At 46.4% G+C, this 24195-nt stretch overlaps 1 protein-coding gene across 1 annotated transcript in view; it reads left to right on the top strand.

The window, feature by feature from the left end:
* KAZN (kazrin, periplakin interacting protein) overlaps positions 1 to 24195 on the top strand; it is a 239552-nt gene that overhangs the window by 58578 nt on the left and 156779 nt on the right. The window contains exon 2 of the mRNA XM_063353936.1: positions 2682 to 2839. Coding sequence (XP_063210006.1) covers positions 2682 to 2839 — 158 coding nt within the window. The remainder of the gene's footprint in view (positions 1 to 2681; positions 2840 to 24195) is intronic.

Genomic DNA, 24195 nt, shown 5'->3' with positions numbered 1-24195 from the left:
CTAAACAAAACCCGACCTTGCAGAATTGTCGGAACAGCTCTTGATCTTAGAATCATGGAATCACAGAATGGTTTGGGTTTGAAGGGACCTTAAAGCCCACCCAGTGCCACCCCTGCCCTGGGCAGGGACACCTCCCACCAGCCCAGGCTGCTCCAAGCCCCGTCCGACCTGGCCTTGAACCCCTCCAGGGATGGACAGAATAAGATGAAGGAGCCTCAAGAAACTTATCCAGTTTAACCTTGCAGTAACAAAGCAGGCAATAAATATATTTGTAAATTGTGGGGGGAGAGTGTGGGAGGAAAGTGCAGCTTTTAGGCTCCTGCTGTGGTGCAGAGGTGCACCAAAGCCCTCGCATCCCTTTCTGGCAATGACCAGGACAGAGTACCCAGGTTTCACATAAAATACTTAATAAACCGTGCTGTGCAGAGGGAAGAGAAACTGTGACATGGGAGAAATTCCCTAAGTGTGTTGATGGTCGTGTGTTACTTAAAACTTTACCAGGAGAGGAGCTGCCGGTCCATTGCATGACCAGCTCGGCATACTCTCCACCCCGTTGGAATCCGTGTGGCTGTGCTGGTTTGCTGTACCTTGGAGGTGCTGGGGATGCAGGACTTGGATACGGAGGGAGCGAGCCTCCCTTTTGCCTGGTGGAGCGGTTTGCGATGCTGAAATCCCTGTGTTTGCGTGGCTCGGGCAGCCGAGGCGAGTTCGCGGCCTCCGCGCGTCTCCAGCGAGCGCAGTGCCCCGGTGCGACCCCGCCGACTGTCGCATGCTGGAGCTGGTTCAATTGGTTGCTCCAAAGCCCTTATCTTGAATACGATTTATGGTACGGCATAAAGTGGATCCGTCCATCACAGTGAGCCTCAAATACCTGCTCTATTAGCGGTGAGGTATGTGGATATCCCAAGCCTGGGGAGTCCTCCCAAACCCCTCAGACTCTCCCCAAGGCTCTGTAAGGCTCAGATTATTATTTTTTTTTTTTTTTTAATCCGAAATAAACACTTTGGATAGGGAAGATTCAGTTCGCTCGCAGACACACCTGTTATTTGTTACAGACCTTTTGTCTGGGGAAGATTTGCTCCTCAATAAGTGTGATTTCTGGCTAATCTTTTACTACTTTGAATTTTGCGGTAAGATCTTCTTTGGACAGAACTAGGTCGAGCGTATTTCAATTGCGTCGTGTTTTTAAAATCCGGTTTGTCAGAGAGTCCTAAATAACACATGGCCTTCTCCATCTTGCCCCAGCAAATCAGGATTTGCAATACGTAGCGCTGCGGCACGGTTCAGCGTGTGACAGTGATGCGCGACTCCGAGCCGCCAGCTTATCGAAGGGTCTCGCTGCGTGAGGCCCCGGCAGAAGGAAAGAAAACACGCCGTAGAATTATTTGAGCCTCGTTTATTTAATGAGCCCCCCGTAAAAACGAAAACTCCGAACTTGCGACCGTTTAAAAGCAAATTGCACGGCAGGCTTTTCAAATCCGTAAAAAGGCAAAGCTTTTCATTGGGCAGAAATAAGTTTTGCCATTAGTTCGTATATTGCAGCCTGTGTAAATTGCAGCGTCTTAAAGTATATGAAATTGCTGGGGGACTTCTCTGAGCCTCGGAGGCGGTGATTTCTGATGTGCATGACTGGGAGCAGAATCCCACGTATAATGCCTGGGTTTTGACCCTGTGAAGGAGAATTTAAAAGATTAACAGTGCTTCAAATACCGATAATCGTGCAGAAAGAAAATGAGCAGCATTTCAGTTGTTGCTCTTGCTCTTTCCTACCCTAACTAATAAAAAAGCCAATTTTCCCGGCTTCTGCCCTTCAGGTTGTCCGAAGTTCCGGGTCCCAGCACATCGTAGGGAGCAGGTCTCTGAGCTGGGAGTCAGGAGACTAATTTTTTCTTATTTTTTACTCTAGCAACAACCTGTTATTTGACCTTGGGCAATTTGCTTTCTTCACAGCTATACGGTACTGCAGTTTGGGTTTGCCACGTCCAGGGGGACAAGGCCTGTGGCCTGCTTCTTATCAGGAAGGATCTTCGGTTTCAACTGAACTTAACGAATGCTAATATGGGACAAATTTATGAAAAGTAATATTTGTAACCAACTACTCTTTGGTTTCAGAATGTTTCAGTGCATCTTGTTCCCATCCTTATATTGCCCTAACTGCTGCCAGGATGTAACCTTAAAGCTTAGATGAGTTACCTATAGATGCATGCATATCTATAGATTATTTATAATTAATGATCCTTGTAACAATAACTCAGTACTTTCGTAACCTTCATGTTCATCGCGGCATGGATTTACTATTGAAAATACAATTTTGGCGCTGCAAAACCTTATCGCGTCGGGAAAATTGACTGCATGTGGATTGATTGGGGGAGCAGCGAGGCTGCGGTGTTTGGATTCTGATTGAATCTGGTTGATATCCGGAAGGAGCCAAAAATTACCGCATTGCCCTGGTGCTGTTGCTGTGGTTCTCCGTCAATATTTGACTTTACGGTAGTCACCAGCCTGTATCGCGCCTTTGCTGGTCCTCCACAGGGAGGCCGAGGGCAGCAATGGGGACCAATTTCCAGCTACGCTTTTCAAAAGCAGATTGCACGCCGTGGCTCATCTCAAAAGAGAAAATGGTGTCAGCTCCCGCCGGCACAGTTTCATTCCTGTTTCTCTTTCCTTCTCTGTCTCCACAGCCGTGGAGTCGCTGCATTCCTTGAACGACCAGATCTCCCATTTTATCGTCAACAAGTCGAAAACGCTGGATGAAGATGAAGACGCCTTTTTGCCCAGCGAGAAGGAATCTCTGAAAAACTCCATGATGCTGATGAGGCACCTCCTAATGGACGCACAGGTAGGAAATCGATAAACTCCCATCTGTTAGGACACGAGGAAGGCACATTGCACAAATCTGGAGGCATTTTTACAGGCGGTTTTAGCAGTGGAGAACATGAGTCCCTAACACTTGTTTAAAAACTGACTTTGGCTTCTGAAATCCGCAGCCGCGGAGGGGGGACATCTCGGTGCATGGAGCCTGCAGCTTGTGATGGGGCTGGGTCTCGGATTCAGGGATGAAAATGGCGCTGACGTTTCAGGAAAAAAGGAGCAATATACCCGCTGAGGGGGATCCAGCGTCAGCACTAGCAAAAGAAAATCATTTTGCCACTGAGCATCTGTGCTGAATGCCAGTGTTAGAAGTGCCAGACACATAACTGAGATGTTGGTTTCACCATGCTCTAAAATGCCAGTTAAAAGTCATGAAACGACGTGCAGATGTTTCTTTGTGCCTTTGCTGCTTCGACATAAAATCTCTCACTCTCTAGGTTTACCGTCTTCCAGTGTGCTCCCTTCATCCTACAAAAAACCCCTTTGAAATATTCAGTACATTTATTTTTTTATATTCCCTTTTGGGCTCTATTTGTTAAGCCTGGATGGAAAATGGCAGCTTGTATTGGAGGATTGTTTTTGAAAACAGGGTGGTCTCCTCTCTCTTCTCCTCCCATAAGCCCTAAAATCATAGAAATCTGGCAAAGCAGGTCTGAGACTGTCCCAAACCCTTCAAAGCTCTCCAGAGGTGGGGATCCCACAGCCCCTGCTCCAGGCTTTGACCGCTCTCACAGGAGATTATTTGTTTTTCGGACCATTTTGCTGGTATTTCCCATGTTGCAGCTTGTGCCCATCGCCTCTCGTTAGAAGCTTAGTGGGAAAATAAAAGAGGAGGAAATTATTCCTGTAAGGATTAGCAAAATAATGGTATTCAGGGCTTTTCCTGACTGCCATCCCATGCTAAGCCTGGGTTGCCGTTGCAATACCAAGGTGGGTCGGTGCCGATGGTATTACTGCAATTACCCAGCGCTCCGTTAACCAGCTGGCCCCCAGGGCCCTGTGACTTGCTGCCAGCATCTTACAAGTGCCTAAATGGAGAAAGTAAACAGAGAAAGCTACACATTTTCATGTTTTATTCCCATCTTCTCCCATGTGGAGGCTGGCGGCTAATTTTATCTGCTTCTCTCACTTTCAAAGCCTTTGGTCCTAATTACTTTGGCTAGCAGGGATTTTGTTGCATGCGAGAAGGGGCCTGGGAGTCCCTGGTGTTAGTGACGTGTGTGTTTTAACGTTGGATATTTTTGCATGGGGAGTCAGTCCAGGCTGTGGGGGTGCACAGTGGGCAAACCGTTACAGCTGTGCTCAGCGTTTCGGTTCCACGAGTACGGTGTTCACGTCGCTTCTGTACGTCTTTAGCCAAGTCGCCTCCGTTTACCCCAAACCAGCAGGTTGGATGCTGCTGCAATGTCGCGGAGCACATGACGGGTTAGATCGTGCCTTTGGATTTGCTCTCACAGCCTGTGCTGCAGGTGGGAAAACCTCTGGGGAGTCAAGCAGCAGAGTAAGCAGATGCTTACAGGCACCTGCCTGTTGCAGATAAAACAAATATGGGCCAAAAAAGTACCTATTGATAATCCCCTTATGCAGGAATTCTTTTTTTAGCAACTGAGAGTTGCTTTACTACTTATCAGTTGTCTTGACTGCATATTAAGCGCTGCCTGTGATGATAGAGTGACTGATTAAGGAAACGCTGATGACAGTGGGGAAATGTCAAGTGCTCCTGCATCCTCCTGATGCGCCTGGATCTCTTCCCAGAAAGGACAGGGCGGGTTTTTTTTGCCTGGGATGTTGGAAGGATGACAAGGCGGGAAGTGGTAGTGATGAGGAAAAGGATGGAACCTAAACAGGTGACAACATCAAGTACAAAAAAACCCCAACCCAATGAAATAAATCCTCTGAGGAATGAAAGAAACATAAGGCTGGCAGCAAGCTACCTAAACCAGCGTGTGCATATAAAGTACGTACTACCTCTGACTGCGGAGTGCCCTATGGCTCTAATTACACAGGAGGAAAAAATACCACCAATGCAATTATTTCCCTTTCCTTCCCTGATCTCATTTCTTCCCAGCTAGTGGTTTTTATGGGAAGATAGAGCCCTGCAGCAGTAAACAAGATAGATTGTGCAAGGCTCTGTGCAAAGATAAGCTGAAATGCAGTGCTTGGCCCTTTTACTCCTTTCCCTCCTCTCTTGGCATGGACCTGATTTTGACCGGCAGATAATTTGAAGAGAGAACACCCAGCTTGAATTTTTGGGTAGAAAGTAGCGGGACTTGTAACCCACCAGAAGAGACTGATCAGAGGGGATGGTTAATGGACGTTTCTCACTTCTCTGACACTATTAATCTGCTTTTAAACACAGCCCATGGGGATGACCGTCTCATGCCTTCTGCCTTTCTGGTGTGGAGAGAAATTGTACAAATATCAGTAACTCTGCCTGGACACCAGCAGGCCAGGAGATACGGCTGAAGCAAAGGCTTCGGATACACCATGGATCTAACTTTGAACTCGAGTCTTTTTTTGTTTGGCTTAAGATGAATCACGGAACCGATCAAACATAGTTTTCCACTTTGGAAAATGCTGCGAGCGTTTTTAGACCAGGCTGCTCTGGGGACCACGCGCATCTGTCTGTGAAGATGCAGGTCCCCGCTCTCAGCAATGTACCACAAAGGACAAAATAACAAGGATGCTTATCGGCGTGGAGAAGAGGAACCACGGCACAGAGGCCTTGGGGAGGTTGTTCAGGGTTTCACAGCCATCTTTTCTTATAGCCAGAATTCAGACTCCATGCTCCTGAGCTTCAGCCCACTCCCTTCATTGGACCGTATTTATTTCTCCCTCGGCTTCTTGGAAGAACCTCTTTCCCCCATCTGTTTTGTCAATTTACTCTACCTTTCACTGATTTTTCATGCCTCAGTTTTTGCTGTACTGGTGTATGAGCGACTGTGACAGTAGTGACTATGGCTTTATACGATAAATTTGCCGTGCAGGAGGTCACTCGTTGGTAAACACAGAACAGAGAAACAGCTGTTGAATGATGGGGGGGAAAAATCGTCTCATGTCCCATGTGCGCTAGGGCTTTCCACATGGTAAATGGGGCATTACCTTGCGTATTTTGCTCTCCTCCCGCCTGCAGAAATGTCATTGATGTCATTGATGTCAACTGAAGTAGCCGCGGCAGGGTGAGCTGCAGTGCGGGCTGGCTGAGAGGTACATCGGCCCCGTCAGCGGCATTAAACGGCACGTGGGGACAGGTAATAAGCCGTGTGGAGTCTCTCAGCAATAGGCTGTCAGCTCAAATTCTGCCCAGGGAAGACAGTGATTTAATGAAAGCCGTTACAATCTGCAGGGATCTCTTGACCCCGGTGGTCTCCATCCATTACGCGCCCCGGATAGGATTTCCTCATCGTGAAAATACCCCGTCGGAGGGATTGCTCGCTGACCCGCACGCTCGCTGCCGGGCTGGCAGAGCTCTGGAAAGGGACCATCACCCTCCCCCCGCGCGAGGGTTGGAGCTTTGCATCCAGATTGCTCATTTCTCGTATTTGTTTCAGGTTTGCAGCAGTTACCTGACGTCAGTCTGGAGGTATAAAAGCATCACGTTCCCCTAAACAGCGCTTAGCAAGTCATCATCTGCATCGCGGAGCTGAAAGGGGGGAGAAATCCGAGCGGGAGTTGAAATAGTGTTATATGAACTAAAAGGTGTACTTAGATAATGCGGGTGCATAAAAAGCAGACGGAAAGAAAAGGCGCATTTATTCTATATGACGTGTGCCAGCCTCCACGTAGCATAGGAATGAATAAACAATTTCATTTCTGCCAGACAGCGCCGTGCAAGATGCTATCACGGGGATACGGCAGCCTATGATAGATTGTCATTGTTGTCAATCATTTCTGACAGTCCTATTATGCTTGGAAAGGATGTTTGCTCTGTGCATGTTGTTTTATAATCCTCGGAGGTGGAATTTTATAGCCTAGCAGTGTTTTTTCCTCAGACGTTTCCCTAAGCAGGATTTATTGCTGCTGAGACGCACGTGACGTGAATCCGTTATACCTTCAAACTTTAAATCTCCCCCCAGCTCTGCCTGGATTACTTTTGGTTTGGTTTGGTTTGGTTTCACTTGGCTTTCTGTTTCTAATTGCTGTTGCGAGTGACTTAAGTGGCGTGGAGCAGAAGGTACATAACAGCTAAGGGCTGAGTCATACGCATCAGCTCTAATCTAGCAGTTTGCCGAAGCAATTTAGCTAATGAATTGCAAAGGTGCATCCAGGCATCAGCAGCAGCCTCAGACGCAGGGGCAATATTCTCTCTTATATGAAGGAACACGTGTAATTTTTCTGGATGCCTGACCTTAAAAGCCAAGCTTTCAGGAAGTTGAGCACATTTAGTTACTTCCATAAAGTGTTTAATTGACTTCGAGTGGATTTTAAGTTCTTTGCGAGAAATACCATCTTTTCGTTCAGTTCCTTTCCCAACAGCGTTGTGATTGTCGTCGGGGCCCTCTTAGGTGGTGTTACAGAAGGAATGAATAGACGTGGAGACAATCATTTGGTTGGGACTGGACTTTTCAGGAGCAACTGTACCACGAACGATGACTTAAGAACAAGATTAGCTTAGTCGCCTTGTGGGGCAGCCGGCTTAGATTTAATTGGATTTTAGTTGTTGGCTAGGCACGAGAGCGTGAGGATGTCGAGATATTCAGTCGCTTCTCTGCTGAGGGGTCCACTTCTTTCTTACATAAAGACATAAAATAAACCCCGTGGTACTTCTAGCCTAAGTTGTTAACAAAATAGTATGGTCGTTGCCCAAAAATCGTAGGGGAAAGAACCCTTTCATTTACATTTAGAAGGTTTTTTTCTTTAAAATCTGGCATTCTAGCACTTTACTCTGAATAAAACAGCTCCAGCTCTCGTTAAAAAGTGGGATGAACCTTTAGCAAGTGTTTACCAAGCCAGGTCGGCAGATATTGCTGGAAGTTGATAGCGGTTTCAGTAGAGGATTTTGCCCTGTTTTTATTCGGAAAATATTTCAGTATTCGAGTTGTCACCACCATAAGCCCTTGAAGTTTGACACTGGGTCAAATGTCAAACACTAAGTTTGACATTTAAGTTGAGAGTGTTTCGATTTTTGAAAAAAAAGGAAAAACCTACTTGGCATGACTGACTTTTAGCCATTCAGCATCCCAGCAGCTGTTTACCTTTGGGGGTTTTTTATATTAGCCTCCATTCCTCTTCTCCCTCAGAAAAAAACAACCATAGTTTCTTGAGCCCTTTTACATTATAATCTTTTCTTCAGTAGTCTCTGTTGTCTTTGCGAGGGAGGCTGTGACTGAGACAGCTGCAGAACTAGTAGCAGAGCAGTGCCGTTTCATCAACTGACCTTTAAAAATAATTCTTATTTTCTACAGAAGTCTGTTGGACAAAACCAACTATGTTGTTGCAATATTTTCCTTGCTCGTTAAACACTTTCCACTCTCTGCTATTCAGACTTTTAGCAGTCCGAGCTCCAGGAGCAAAATCCCAGGACCTTCATTTTCACGCGAGTGGGTCGTATTAGCATCAACAGAAAGAAAACAGAAGGGAAGATTTGCTCTTGTTCCAATAAACTTAGGTTATTTGAGTTCTGAAAGCATCCTCACCACACTGCTGTGTTTTGGAGAATGTAGAAATAGATGTGGTGTTAATGCTCGTTTAGGGAATATTATCAAAAAACAATTGTAAATTTGCGTTCATGTATGTCAGCGTTCACGTATGTCAGCGTTCACATTTTGTAAGCTGGTTTGGCTTGGAAAAAAGCTTCAGTTAAAATCCGGATGTATTTAGGGGAAAGCCTGAAAAACAAACTTCCTGCTCCACACGCTGTATTTTTTTTACATTAATCTGGCCGTCCCATTTCCATAAGAAGAAATCTTCTTAGCCACTTCTGAGCCAGCGGCGCATCTTCTAATGATCCCTCTAGGTCTAGTCTGAAAGGGAGCACAAAAGACTCTCGCTTCTGTTGAAGGAAGAGAAGATAAAATGCAGAACCCAGCACGCTTCGTCAAGGACCATGTTGTGTCTAATGACATCATTAGCATGTGTTAGACGAGCCCCGTTTGCGGCGCCTGTCCCTAAGCACGTACCTGACAACCCGCTGCCTCTCTTCATGGTCGGGGAGAGGAAAAATGGATTTGCGGACTTGCCTCTATTAGTTCAATTTATTTGGAGACTGATGTGTTGTATAATGAGGGGACATCAAAGATACCCTTAAAATAGGTGTGCGGTAACAGGCGCGCTGCTGTCTTTACCAGCCCAGCTCCGCGCGTCATTAGCCACCCACAAGTGGTGGGGCTTGGTGGGCGCTGTGGTCCTCTTGAAGGTCATACCTCGGGCTCACTGATGAGTCACCACCTGGTTTTAGCCACCTGGAATTTATTGATTCATACGGGGAGGGGGGGTTTAGGCAGACATTCTCTGTCCTTCATTTTTAGTGTACGGGAGAGACTGTCTGAAACGTGTGATGCCATTTAGTTAGTATTGAGTTAAGTGACAGAGAAAATTTCCTTATGGCATATAAATGGAGGAAAAGACGGGGCTTGCGCAACTTCTGATGCGTGACTGAAGAGGCCAGAAGCCTGGTATGGTTCAAACCAATCTGTCTCAGGTGTCTACTGCCAGTGAAGGAAAAGCTAATCCAGGTTTGAAGATAGTTTGTGTTGTTTTTTTTTTCTCTGAGTATTTAAATTTAATTTGTTTCCAGATATTTAAATCTGGAAAATTTGCCTTGCAACAAATCCAGGCTGACCTGATATTTTAAGCAAGGTGGCCATGGCTGATTCGGGGTCTGCCTAGCCTGTTCTTGTTGTAATTCCAACTCTTCACCCGTCCATCCTTCACCCCACGTCCCACACCGGCGTGGCCCCGCGGCACCATGGGGGCTCTCGGTGTTTGGCTGGCACGGGAGGAGCAGGTTTGTCCAGCCTTTTTTCCTCTGTCTGACACCAATACGTGTGATCAGGCTGGTGCTTGGATACCGAGTAAGAATAGTTGTCGCCGTACATTTTTCAGTGTTATTGCTTGGCAGGGTTGTCATCAGAGGGCCACCGTGGTCATTTCGCTACAGCTGTATCCTGGCCCGCCTTCGCTCCCGTCCTCCCCTGGGACTGGAGAGAAAAAGACATCTTGAATGCGTTAAATCCTTATCCGTACAAAACATGACTGTCTGCATCATGAAGAGAATCTAAATTCAGCCGGTTCCTCATGCGCGGATGCTTGTTGCTGCTGAGGCTCCTGCCATCCCTCCGTCGCGGTGCTGTGTCTCAATTTGCTCCTTGCCGGCGCGGCGCGCTGTGTGTTGCGCTTCTCAATATGCTTTGCTCTCTTGCTGCTGAGCCGTGCTGGGGACAGTGGAAAAAAAGCAATTTCCAAGGCAGGGAGGAGACGGTCACTGTTCTGCCGGGCTGAGCGCCGGGGGGCGGGGGGGAGGTCAGCTAAAATGACCTGATTCTGGAAATGAAGCAGGACTTGGGAGGGGATAGAAAACTCTCATGGTTGGGGACACGCCTGAGCCTGGGACCTTGCAAAGGGTGGATTCTCTTGCCTTACCTTCGCTGCAACAAAATATTTATATTACTGAGTAAGGGTATGGAAAAACAGCATCATATTTGCTGCCGGCCGGGTCCCGTAAGACGGGAGCTGATGGTGATGCACTGGGTACAGGATGGTTCCGCACAGCCACATCGTGCTGCTGCTGGTTTCGTTCTCCCTCTTTCTTATTTGGCACTCATTTGGTACTGGAAAATGCTCGTTATTCCACATTAGGTTTGATATTGCTGGGTTGAGAGAGTTTAGAAATGCTTTCAATATCTGCAACCCTGCAGGAGTAGACGTCTCAAAAAAAAAAAAAAGAAAAAAAAATCATCACTTGTACAAACAGGAGAGCGCGACCTCGTGTTTAAGGGGGGCAGGAGTGGGATTCTCAACAGGTCTGTTGTTCATTTAATTGCTTATAAATTAGGACTGACTTTTAGGTTTTCATTCCGATGTGGAGGTGAGCAAGACACATGGGTCATGCAATGGGGAGGTCGAGGTTGGATGTTTTATCGCAGCAACTCGGCACCGTGCTTCCGAGGGGGAGAAATATGTACGTGTGTGTCTATGTGAAGGGGTACGGCACTGGAGAAAACAAGAGAGATGCCTTTCTTTAACTTGGAGGGGAACCAAGACTAATCAAAAGAGAAAACGCATAAAGAAGCCGAGATCTCTGCAGGTAGTAGATATTGCAAATCATACCCAAGTAATTCCAAAAATTCCAATTTCTCTGACTCCTTCAACTCCCCAGATGCTCTCGCCCCTCTGAGCAGGCGGGCCAGGACAGAGTGCTTCGAGTGCAGAGTCCTGTCGAACGGCGAAAAAGAGAAGATGACAATTTTGTCTCACTTAAAACATGATGTATATTCATGAGTGGGGGGTGTGTGTGTGTGTCTCTAAAAGCTCTGCAAGCTTTAATTAGAGTTCATGAGAGATAAACGACGAGTATCTTCATAAATGTAGAAGCAGCAATTAGGGGAGAGCAGAGTGTATCCGCTATCGCAGCAGTTTATCAGCAATGCAGATTTTTCAGTTAATAAGAAAAGAAAACCCCAATTGTGCAGCCGACAAACGAAACACAAAATCCCGGTTAGCTTCACTCCGCGCTTGGAAAGGGTTTTCTGCACAAGTCAAGGACATGAAGGCTCAGAAAAAACGTGTTTTATTGCCTCCAAATGCTCAGTGTGTTGTCTTCTGCCTTGGAGAGTCTCTTGCTCCATTTCTAGTTAATAAACAAGCGAAAAACCCCCCGCTAAGCCCCCAGAGCAAGCGGCACCAGTACAGGGCCACCGTAACAAGCCACCGGGAAGCCCGAGAGCTCCATCACGAAGCAATTACTTCTCCTGACTCAGCTGCAAACTTTCCCCCCCAACCTGTGGGCTCGGGGGTCATGGAAGATGAGCCCAGCCGGGGGCTGCGAGCCAGCCAACCTTTACGTTTGTATTTTTGTCTCGGAAAGACTAATAAATATTTAATGGCTCTGCGAGATAGAGCGAGCGTTTGCGTTCTTTCCCCATATATCAACACTTGCTTTAAGGGCTTGCTTGATCAAAATTAAGCTATTTCACCGAATTCATGCCCGGGATGCTGGATAGGGAGATAATTTTGCAAGCGAAAGCTGTCTTGTTTCTGAAAGCAGATTCTAGTGGAAGAGCTGGTTTTTGAAAGGGAATGTTGGGCTGCTATTCCTGCTGAAAAGAGGCAAAAATATTCAAAACAGCCATGCGAGTTAACCCTGGCAGTGGATCTTGTCCAGATGTTGTAATCCTTTATACTTTAACTCCTTCCAGGCCATGGGCTAAGCTGTTTTCTAGTGAAGGCGTCCACGTTAAATGCGCTCTGACTGATTTCATTTGCACAGGGCTTTGGCAAACTCTGTAGATTTTCTCTGGACTCAAATTTTCTGAGCAAGGAGATGGATTCACTGGTTGCAAGACCCCATCGTCACGTAAGATCCGCTCTCCCTATTGGGAAAAGGTGCCTTTTTATCTGTTGTGTAAATTTAAGGGTGTGATTTAATTCCCATCTTCCTCATTTGTCTGCGAGTTGGGATTAATATTTGCCTACTTCACGGTGATCGTGTGAGGCTCTTCATTAATTAATGTGTAGAAGCTTTGAGATCCTTAGGATGAAAATTGCTTTAAAAGATGCTGTTAATAATAAATATCAAGTAATGCACCTTGGTACATCTTAGCAATAATTGGTCCTATCATTCCTGCCCAACTCTTCCATGAATTAAAAGGCTTTGAGTGGGACTGGAACCACGAATGGGATTGGGACCAATTAACATGTAATCATATGTCAGTTTTTATATCCTTGACTCTCCTGTCATGGGACTCTCGGGAAAATCTCCATGGATTTTAATAGTGCGATGTCAGAATTCAGACCCAGACATGTTTGTGTGATAATTGCCGGATAGCCCGCGTTCTTCTGGTAACTTGGTTGCTTAGTGATTAAGCTCAAAGCAAAACTATGCTGGTTTAATATTGACATAAATGGAATTAGCCACTCTTTCTACAAGTTAAATGTTACACAAAAATTTTCATTATAAGGAAATTACAATTTTTTTTTCTTTTGATATTTGAATTTAATGAACTATTTTGTTGAAATGCTGGTAGTTTTTGACCTGCTCTTTGTGCTTAATCTCCACTCCAGTGTGTGGAGGCTGGCTCTTATGGAAAATCCAGTAATTTGCTTCTCGGTCACCCAGCTCAAACTTTTAATAGATTTCAAGCACACAGCACTTACTCTCCTAAAAATGGTGGCTCTGAATATGTTTCCCATGTAAACAAAGAGCTCACATAAAGGAATTACCTGATCTTTCAAAGATATCAACATTATTTCTATGGAAGGGGAAATCACCGAACCCTGGAATGACGGGTGGGATGGAGCCAGGAGAAAGGACAACGTGAATTAAGATCAAGCAAATCGATGCGTGAGAAAGTTGATGCCCGGTAAGGTGCAACTTTCCAGCGAAGTGTTTCCCCTTTCTCAGCAACCCTGGCAACCCCTCTTATTTGTTCCCAAGTGCGAATTGCACCGCACGAAGCGCACTGTGAACATGACTGGTGCCACATGGGGGAGATGTTGAAGAAGAGCTGGATCGCTCCACTCCGGCACACCGACTTCCCAGGGCAGAGCAGCCCGAGGTGTTTGGGAGCCTAATTCCTTTGAATTTTCCCCCCAGATCGTGAGCATTTAGACATCCCGTATCAACGGGCTCTGTGGCAAGCCAGCTGAAAAATTGCGCCGCTTGGCCTGAGAGTGTGTGCAACGTCTTCCAGTTGCTGAAGGTGCTTTTGCGAGCAAGACCACGAAGTGATCAAGCGAGGTAAAATGATGAGTGATGCGGTCCGAGTGTTGAATCCCTTCGTGCAGATGCAGTGCTGAATTTTAGCGTCACGGCATCACTGCTGGTGCTCCTGCCTGGCAAGCGGGGGTTGGGAAGGGAGGGTTTGGAGGAGCGAAGGGAGGCCGGCTGGCACGCGGAGCAGTTAGCAGCATTTCTTGCTGCCGTTTCCCAATACGGAAAAGTAACCGTAGGCTCATCCAAGTGGCTTGTGATTTACTCGGGCCCACTGGCCATCTTTCTTGTTTCTTCTTAAAATAATGCTTTTCGCGCTGCCTGTGAATTAGTGGTTAATGCTTATTTATGCATGAGAAATCTCCATAGAAATGACTTTAGGGAAAGAGAATATATGTACTACGTGAAAGCAAAAAAAGTAAGGTTTTCTTTTTGAAATACCTCTCCAATCTCCATTCTTTTCTGCAGTAGTTTAAAAAGACGTTCGTTCTAGGACTCTGATAGATTTTATAATATTCTAGCAGCCAGGTTAACAGGTAGAAGCGAGCACATTGGTAAAGGAGGTGAGTTGTGAACGTATTGGTGCGTAGCCTGGGGGAAGTCAAGACATCCTCATTTTCCAGCTTAAAAAAAAGAAGAAAAAAAGAAAAAGCTACGAATACACAGTGCATCCCCCGAAAGCAAGGGAGTGCTGTCCCCTTTGAAAACGTGCTTCAGCTGACTTCAGGGGAGCTTTGGCTCCTCTTTCAAGCACGACCTTCCCTTTCTGGCCGCAGACCGCCAGAGGCTGAGAGAATAGAGCAACTTTCTTCTCTTAGTCTTTCTACATAGAGGAATTCAAAATCACTGCATGATGTGTGCCCCAATTAATATTCCCTAATAGTTTCCATTTCCCTTCCAAATGATGTCAGTCTCCATTATTTTTGGCATAAGGGTAGTAAGAGTAATGTCTGTTTTTCTCAAATACTTTTTATCTAATTTTTTGTGTTCTTAACAATCTTTACTCATCTCAGCACTTTTTTTTTTTTTTTCCTTTTTATCCATCTGGTTTTCTCTTACATTGCAAAAGACCTAAAACAAAATAATGAAAACTGTCTTAATCTATTACTACTCAGTTTGCGCATTATTAATAATGAAGGCAGTGTAATTAGGCTGCAGAATGCACAGTGAACACAACATTAAGATGTCCTTAACTAACATCTGTGGCTGATGCTTTTCTTATATTGGTAGAAGCCACCAAGATTTTACATGAAAACAGTATTTGTGTCTGACGTTGCTTTTACAGAACACAGTGGCTTCATTTTTTTACTAGCTGCCCGTTAAAAGAAAGCATGAAATCCACAGCCTCCGCTGCAATGAATGCTCGGCTCTATTTAAGGTGCAGATCCTGGTCTCGGCATCGTTGCTGCTTTGCTGAAAAATTTGTCTTCTTGTGCCCTTGGTCATGGAGCTGACGGGATGCGATGGGCAGAAACTCCTCTCTGAGAGGTGCTTCTTCTTGTCTGCCTCTTGCCTCCTCTCTCTACAGCAACCCCCTGCCGTCCCCATCCTTGTGCACCTCGTACAGAAGGCCAGCAAGCAGCGAGGTGCTTCTCCCCCCTTTCATCAGCGTGAGACGGCGGTTTGATCCTCTGCCCTTGCCGTCCTGAGGAGTGACCTGTGTCACATCACATCTCTTGAACCAGGGGCATGAAAGGTGTCTCCGTTTCGAGTTGTTCCCGAGATGGCGGCAGGAGATGTTACCGTTAACGCACAAGGACATCACTGCCGCAGAGGTAGCTGTGGCCGGCATGCCCCATCCCTCCCTCTTCGACAGCTTTGGGTGGCTGGCAGGGGACCAAAAAGGGACCTTTTCAAGAAGAGGGACATCTCTCAGGGCAGGTGTGTCATCTTTGAGGGGCCGCTATTCCAAAGCAAACTGCTTCGGAGTCGTTCTGAACTATTTCAGGTGAAATTCTTCAAAGGTAGGCCAAACGCGGGCCAAATTTTCCAAACTTGACTCCTTTTGAGTTTTCACAATGTAATCCGTTTAGCACGCAAAGTTGCATTTACACAAATGGCACCCGGCCCGAAACGGGAGCTGCAGTGGTACGCGGAGATCCTTCCTGTGCGGTTAAAAATATAAAGGAAGCCGTTCCCATGATTACAGACTTCTTTAAAAAAAACCCCTATGAATAATGCACTTGACTCTCTGTTAGAAAGCTGCGGCAGCGACGCTGTCACTCTCATGAATGCAGGGAACTGAAGGCGTAATTATAATTTTTCCAGGTGGCCGGTTGCCACCTCCACAGCTGTGACACTGCTGGGGGAGAGGGGGACCAGGGGCTCTTCCAGCTCTGGGCTCTCTGCTGCCTGCACCATCCTTGGCTAATTGTGTCCCTGCCCAGGGCAGGCGGGTTGGACCTAGATGATCTTTAAGGTCCCTTCCCACCTAAACCATCCTGTGATTCTATTCTATGATAATCCTACGAGGGAAAAGGCCAGTGGGAAAGTGCTGCTGGTGTCTTCTTCTCTTGATTCTTCTTGGCAAAGGGGCACTAGACCAAAATTAGTATTGTTCTGTAGGCATTTACTTCCACTGGGTTTTTTTTACTGGGTTCCTTCTCTACCACACTGACATCTTGTTAGAGCAAAAGAAGCCAAATTCTTCCCGGTTTCTTGATGCAAAATTGGAAATAAATGGGAAGCTTCAAAGCTGCTCATTGCAATCGTTCAACATCGTCCTTGCAGCCAAGCCACGGCCCTGTTCCGCTGTCAGTCCCTGTGGATGGTTCCTTGCCAAACCGTCCAAATCCTTCGTTATCTTTTGTACGGGGTCGAGGGGAGGATTAACCTGTTACTACCCAAAGCACAGGTGGAAAAACATTGCAGGTTGCTGCCTAGTGCAGTAAAAATAAGCGCACTTTGGTAACGGGTACTGTCGCTGGGGCTTCAGAGATGTGCACCTCTGAAATGAAAACCGAATAAGGGCCATTTAAAGAGTTTTTAAAATTGTATTTATAGTGAAAAGTTGCATAGAATAACTACGCACTCCCCGCTCATCTTGTATACGTAACCCTCCCTGTCAAATCCCGAATTATTAGCCGACCCGAATCTTCCTGCCGCGCTTACATTACTCATCTGCTCAGTGATGACTCTGCACAAACAAGAAAATAAACCAGCCCTACAGCTGTATTAATGTAGCAGCTCCGCTGGAAACCTGGGAAAATGCAATGTTTGCAAAAGGGGGCTGGGGAATTGATAGCGCAAGGGATTTTATTGTGGCACGTTTGCGAGTAGAGTACACAACGGAGAGTGAATAAAGACCTTATAAAAATACTTGGCAGCAACTCCTCTAAATCTTTCAAGGTATCAGTTTCTTATTTTAGTTGATTTACTGGTCTGACAAAGAAGCAATCATCGTTAATCAAAATAACTCACTCCTACTCTGTGTACGAAAGCTGAAGTTAGATGAAGGTCACGGAAAAGAGATGATAAACTAGCCTGGGGTGTTTAGTGGTTGGAGTTTACTAGCAAGCCCATTCTAGAGGGGGAAGAGAGTTTTGCAGATTATTTTCAAAATGGATTTTTTAAAAAAAGTAAGGTTTGCATCTACAGCAGGTTCACAGATGTGGAGTCCTTAAGTATGCATGAAGGGATGATTTCCTGACTGCTTTTAGTAGCAAGAGGTAGTGTACTGAAAAGCATTTGGTATTCTCCTGGAGGCAGGGAGGGAAGTAAAGATTTGGATAAGATATGCAGGAGTTGAGAAGCGATACGGGTCTGTGGGTGCCAAACCACATTTTCTGAGTAAGCTTCAGGAGACTACGCCACTGACACTTCTGAGAAGTTCCCCTCTTGTGCATAATAGAGATTTCTATCTTGTGCCTAGGTCCGTTTCTATTTAGGTAAGTGCCTTTCCTTTTCTCTTGGTGGGGCAATGTCTCGTTGCCACATTCCTCGCCCCAGCCCATACGGCGTCCCACCGAGGAGGACGTTGGTAGACACCTTATTCAGCAGTTTGCTGATGGCTGAGCCCCAAATAAGGCAAAGCTGAACAGGCAGAAGCCCAAGAAACCTTCAAAATGCTTATGCTAATGGTTCTTAACAAGTTCCATGTTTTGCCTTGAAACTCTCTTCAATAGCTGGAATCCGTACTCTGTCTAGAACTGAGAGAGCAATATCTAAATTCAACGAAGAGTAGTTGCCTGAAACAGTGAGGACTGCCAGTGCCTGTGGACATTATCAATTAGCGTTTTGGTGCCAGAATTATCAATAGCTGTCTTGCCACTAGCACTTATTGTTAGGAACCTAAGCTGAGAACTGCTTATTTCACTTGGATCGCGTAGTGTGCGACCTTAGCAACGATGGAGAGACACCAAGTCCCTCAGAAATTTTATTTAGAACCGAATGTTTTGAGGTTGAGGTTCATGTTGTATTCCCTGTTCTTCTTGTCCCCCTGGACATGTCTGATGAGTCCATATCTTTTCATTTAAAAGCGTCCGTGAGGTATTTGAAATTTCTGAAGAATATGCTTACACATTGTTTGTTTGCATGATCAGTGACACAAACCCTCCTGGGGAGCGCAAACACTCACGGAAAGCGAGTAGAAGATCAACTCCCAGATACTGGAGACCAGTCCAATATTATGAAAGCTGGAATTTACAATATAAATAGCGTACACCTATGTCAGCTCCTGAATTAAATTATATTTCCAAGAGATCTCTTGCGGCAGCCTACTAAAAGAATATATTATATGCTCAGAGGCAGCCTTCGCCTAATACAACGAAAGGGGGATAATTAAAGGCTTCTCAAATCCCAAATGTGCCAGCAGCTGTGGGTCCGTTCGGGAAGCAGCTCTGGGACCCACGTGTGTCCCTCCTGCAAGGATGGAAACCCATTACATGACGCTTGTGGAGAATAAACCTGGAGGGGGGAAGAGCTGCTCTGCCCAGGATAAATATGTAGAAGAAATCCACTGGGAATCATGCAAGAAAAAAGTGGTAGCAGGTGGCGGCCCTTCTTTTCACCCTACAGAATACATATTTAGAGGCAAAACGCAGAGGAGGAGCCAATTAGTGGGATTATTGAGCTTCAAGAGGCAGGTGCTTGCATGCCAGCTAGGAAACTGCTGCTTCCTGTTAGATGAAGTGCAGGTGCTTTATATACAACAGGGGCTGTGGCCACAAAGTTTCGGTAATTACAGAAGCTGAGGATAACGAGGGGTAAGATTTGATGGTAGCTTGTTTCTCAATGAACCAAAGGACCCATAAGGCGGTGTTAAAACTCAATAAAAACTGAATTTTCAGAGCCGAGCAATTATGTGCGTTCATTGTGGAAGTCATAAAGGGAAGGTGACATGTCCTACGTGGTCTTTTGAATGGTGAGGAGTCGGGAGACGGTGATAGCTTGTGTCTGTATGATACTGCTTTGGGATGTAAGGAATAAAACAGCATCAAGGTTTTGGCTTTGAACACAGTAAGGCTGTAGATTCCTGCTTAAAATAAAGGAAAATGAACAGCTGAGAGAGCAAACCTGTGGGTGAGCACCGGAGAAGAGGCTAAAATAGAAATCCTTTTGCTCGTCTGGATGCAGCTCTGGCGCGATCCGAGCCGCGTGTGTGTCTTTCCCTGGCTGCGGAGCAGATGGGCCGTGTCGGCGGAGCACTGGGAGTGAGAGCCCCCGCCGGCACTGGGAGGGCACGGTGCCCGGCTCCTGTGGGAAGACCAGATTTCGGAAGGATTCACCAGCAACCTGTCCCGGGTAGTGAAGGAGGGACCTTCGTGGAGCTACAAAGCGATGATTAGTTTGTCTCAGTCGCAATTTAGAGCCTCGAGGTCTTTGCCGCAGGGAAGAGGTGGGAAGGCAAGTCGGAGCTGTGCACAGTGTGGCAGAACTGAAGGGAAATTTGGGGGGAAAATCAGGGAAAATCAGGATCCTGTGTGCTTGGCTTAGCTCCGGCTGTGTGCACCCTGCGAATGCTAAACCAAGTCAGGGCTCAACAGGATCCGAGCGTGGGTTTCCTATTACTTTGGGATCAATAAAAAGCAAAAGAGGGAAATAACTTTGCTGAGGTGTGTTTTGGGGCGTTGGGCCATGTTTCTGGCTGGCGAGGTGGCAGTGCTAAGCGTTTTGGAGTGTCTTTGCCGCTGAACCGTTTGCTCTCGGCCGCGTGCTGAGTTCCTCCAGCAGGTTTGCTGCATCCCGCTTTCTGGTGCGTAAAAGAAAATCCCTTGGTTCTGCAAAGGATGCTCTTCAGCAGGCAACCTTCTTCCAAGGCAGCAAAGCTCCTGAGACCTCAGTAATTGCTGCAAGTGTATCGATAGTGGATTTTTTTTTCTTGTTGTTTTAAAACGTGGTCACTTGTAAGTAGGAAAGTGTAGGATCGGCGGTCAAATACGGTTGCAATATAGAAATAGCAGGTTCCCGGCGGGTCACGGGATCAAAGCTGAAGTCGATAGTTCTGAAATGGTTATAGTATTTGTAAGAGACGGGAGATCGAATGGGTACCATGTGTAGATATCGCTACTTCTGTAGAAACATTTATTTCAGTAGTATTTACATACAAACGTGCAGATGTTAAAGACCCGGGTCCCACTTGTTATTGTAGGCGTTAAAGGCTGCCGTAGACATCTGATGGGGAGGGCAGGGCTCGTTACAGGCTTGCGAGGAAGAGAGCAGGACTTCTGAAGAGAAGACAAACCTCTGAAGCTCTGGGTGACCCTCTGAGCCAGGTGGACTCTTGGGCTCACTGTCATCATACAACCACTCAAGTTATTGAAGGTGAAGGGAGTGTGGGCACCGAATTTGTCCGGCTCCTTGACTTTCTGTGATCGCTGAACAGCGTTTGTAACCGGGAGTCAACAGCAAAGTCCCCGAGCAGAAGAATAGGTTGGTAAAAAGCTGCGTTAGAGAGACACCTCTCCTGGATGCATCAAGAAGAACAAGGGAGGTTTTAAACAAGGCTTTTCTCCGTAGGTGTGACACAAAAGAGGGCAGCCAGAAGGCAGCCTGGTTTCTGGCACAGGCCGGTTGCGAAGCACTTGGTGGTATTACAGCGTTCAGCTGCCTCGGGCAAAGGAGGTCAACTGCGAATCCTTGGATAGAAACCTCAGCGTTGTGCTCCTAATAAAAACAAGAGATCTGAGTAATGCCTTTCTAAACAACCCCCCAAACGAGGGAACAGTTGGGGGTATCTGTGAATGATTCCAGGCTGAGGAATTGGCTGGAATTTTCTTTTTTTTGTGGGTTTCTGAGACTGAACCGAGAAACTGAACCGAGAGCTGGATCTGGGATGAAATAGCCCAGAGAGCAGGGAGAGTTGTCAAAGAGCTGTAATTATCTTCTGACAAAGCAATTAAAATTTGACAAGCAAAGGCAGTCTCAGGCAGCAGAATGAAGCTTATGGAAGTGGACGAGGCTCCAAACGTGAGTTTCATAGTGAATCCAAAGTACCGTGGGGGGGGGAAAGTGCCCGAGGCAGAAACCCGGGTGAAATTCAGTGTGAGAGTCACACCCCAAGGAGCCACGCGAGCTCCTCAAATACCCAGGCAAATAAGGAATTGCCTCCTGCCTGTGTTTTTCACTGGGGACTTCATCATTTTTGTTCCTTCTAGGATCTCCAATGCTCACAATTGATTTAGCTAAAGACTGATCTTTTTTTCTTTTTATTTTTTTTTTTTCCCCTGGTAGCCTGGTCTTGCTTGCAGTTTGGGATAGGAGAAGAGGAGAAAAGCCATCATCCCCGAACACGTTCACTGCCCGGGGCTGAGGGCTTTGGAGCGTAGAATCATCGAATGGGTTGGGGTAGACGGGACCTCTAAAGGTCATTGAAGGTCTGCAGAGAAAGGCTGTGTGTAGTTCCTCAGCCAGGTGTGCTGCTGGGTTATTTTAAAGATAATGGCTTTATATACATTTCTTTACTACGTCCAGGTGGATATTTGGTCTCTTCTACCTGAATTTTGCTGTTTATTTTAACTAAGCCTTGTGAAAGAAAAACAGCTCTATTTTGCTCTTGTCTCTCAGATGTGACGAGAACAACATACACGTATGTGCCTGGCTACTTTTTCTTTGTGGCTGAGACCCACCAATCAGATAAACGATGAAAAAATAATAAAAAAAACCCCACAGATCACTTAAGGACTGTCACCAAGTCTGAGATGGGGTTGTGTGTGAGCTCCACGTTTTCTCACATTTGAGAAAAACTGGCGCAATAACTTGCAAATCTGGAGGAAACGTACGTGCAGGTTGACTGCACAAATGAATTTAATCGTTTGCACAAAATCTGTTTTGCTTCTTTGCGCTGTACCGACACTGATCTGATTATTTTTCTTTGCTTTAACTGACAAAATGCATCTCATTGGTGTTTGAATAATTAATGCTGTAGAATCCGGCTTTGATCCAGCACCACGCCAGGAAATGCTGTGCTACCCAATCTGCTGCAAAACGGCATTTTCTAGTGCATTATTTTTATTCTAACGCTGGAATATGGAAAGCCCTGCAGCGCATTGGCTAACGTGCCTTCTTCTGTCTCTTCGTCCCAGCAGTTGGCTCTTCCCTAACCTGAGAGCGCTACAAACCCCATTAGTTTCAAAGCAACATCGGCCTGAGTATCTTCCTGCTTGCAAACTCCAAACGGCGTTTGTCTATTAGATCTATCAACAGGGTCTGCTCGTAATTGGGGTGTTTTAAAACCTGCTGGAGCAGCAAAGGCCCAGGAGGTGGGAAGTCAGAAGGAACTTATACAAGTACTCGGATCTCTGCGGGAAAGCTCATCGTGGCCACTGCTGCCCTGGCTCTCGGAGGACGTATCTGCTGTGGGGTGGACTGGTTTCCCTGGGGGAAAAAAACTTGGAGGTCACTTTATTACTTCTCTGAATGATCCACGGACCTGCTGACCAAAAGGGAAATCCTCCTCTCGTTTTCCGGAGGAAGGAATGTTAATAATGACGCCGTGCCCCTCTCGTTATTGTGCCGTGATACAGCAAACAGGGAATGGAATGGGTAACACCAAATATAATCACAACAGTGACTCAGTGTAATCAATAATATAATCAAACAGATGATTATACCCTAATAGGGAGTGCATCCCTCCTTCCCAGTGCAATCTGCAGGAAGGCTGCCTGCGGTTCTTGCTGAGCACGCAGCCCCGGAGCCCGTCCGCCAGCGGAGCGGGGCAGGGAATTTTTGCACCCAACATCTGCCTTTTGCTGTAAATGGATTGAGAAGGGGTTTATTTTTTCCCCTTTTTTTAAAATTTTCTTTTTTCCTCTCTCACAGCGCAACCCCCAGCGCCCTTCCCCTCGGTACGGTGCTTGGCCAAAGGTGCGTTATCTGGTAGGGTGAGGCATCAAAGCAAGAGCTGGGAACACTTCTGACTCTTCATCCCTGCTTTGCAACCGTCTTGCAGAGAGGTCTTGGCCCAACTGCTTAACCCCTTACCGTCTGGTTTTCCATCTGTAAAGCACAGAAAGATTACCGTCCTCGGCCATATGAGTGTTTGCCTTGGGATGAGCAGGGTGGTTATTTATTCAGCGCTTCGTGATTTGAAGGGCTGCTCTAATCTGTCTTTCATTGCTTTAAGACAATGGCAGAAGGTAATGGCTTGAATTACTTGACACATCTGGCCAAATATCAGCGAGCACCAAATTGCGCCAGACTTTTCAAAAGACGTGGAGGAGAGTACTTCTGTGCTGACTAAAAAGCTATTGCGTTTTTCTGGTTTTCGGTTCCAAAAAATGGGAAGGCAGGTGGGTGATGTTCTGCTAAACAATTCTCAGCGTGTTTGGAGTCTCCTTTCCATCTAGCAGGTATATTGCTTTGCCTGATAAGCGCTGTAGACGGCCTGATTTGACAGGATAAAATGCAGCAAGCAGCAACATTAATCTCCTTTAGCCAGGCGAAAATGATGTCTTCCCTGCAGATCTCTCTGTCTTCGTAGATCCAAGAGGCTGCTGCCGGGAGCGGAGATGTTTATTTCCAGGAGATGCCTCTTGCAGTCCCAAAGGCTGGAGACGCAGTTTGGGCACACCTTGGTATCCCAAATGTCCATGAACTGCTTTTAATTGCTTGTCACCTTGTGAAAATCGCTGACGCCTTTGTAGTTCTGTTCTTTGGGGGTATGGATAAAGAAATAATTGAGTCTGAAGTTCATGGACCTGGTCTCCGTTCCTCTGCTGCAGGCAGGAGGAGCTGCGTGGAGGGCAGTGGTGTAACACGGGTATGAGGAGAGACAGAAAGGGGAGGGGACGAAGGCTTTTGCAAGGCAGGCTGTGGTGTATGCTCCTGCAAATCGAAGCCTGGCAGTGTGGGTGATGAATTTGTTGGTGCTGGGACCGTCAAAAATCAAAGGGCTAATTTGGTGTGTTCATCGTCCCTGCTTCCATTCCCTGTTATTCAAAACGAGATGTGCTGTACCGAACAGATGTGAGTCCAACTTCTAAGCCAAATGTTAAAAAAGCCATAGGACTTCTAAT

Source organism: Chroicocephalus ridibundus, chromosome 16, assembly GCF_963924245.1.
Source record: "Chroicocephalus ridibundus chromosome 16, bChrRid1.1, whole genome shotgun sequence".
Classification (NCBI taxonomy): Eukaryota; Metazoa; Chordata; class Aves; order Charadriiformes; family Laridae; genus Chroicocephalus; species Chroicocephalus ridibundus.
Note: the sequence above shows the minus strand (reverse complement) of the source record. Positions and strands in the feature narration are given on the sequence as shown.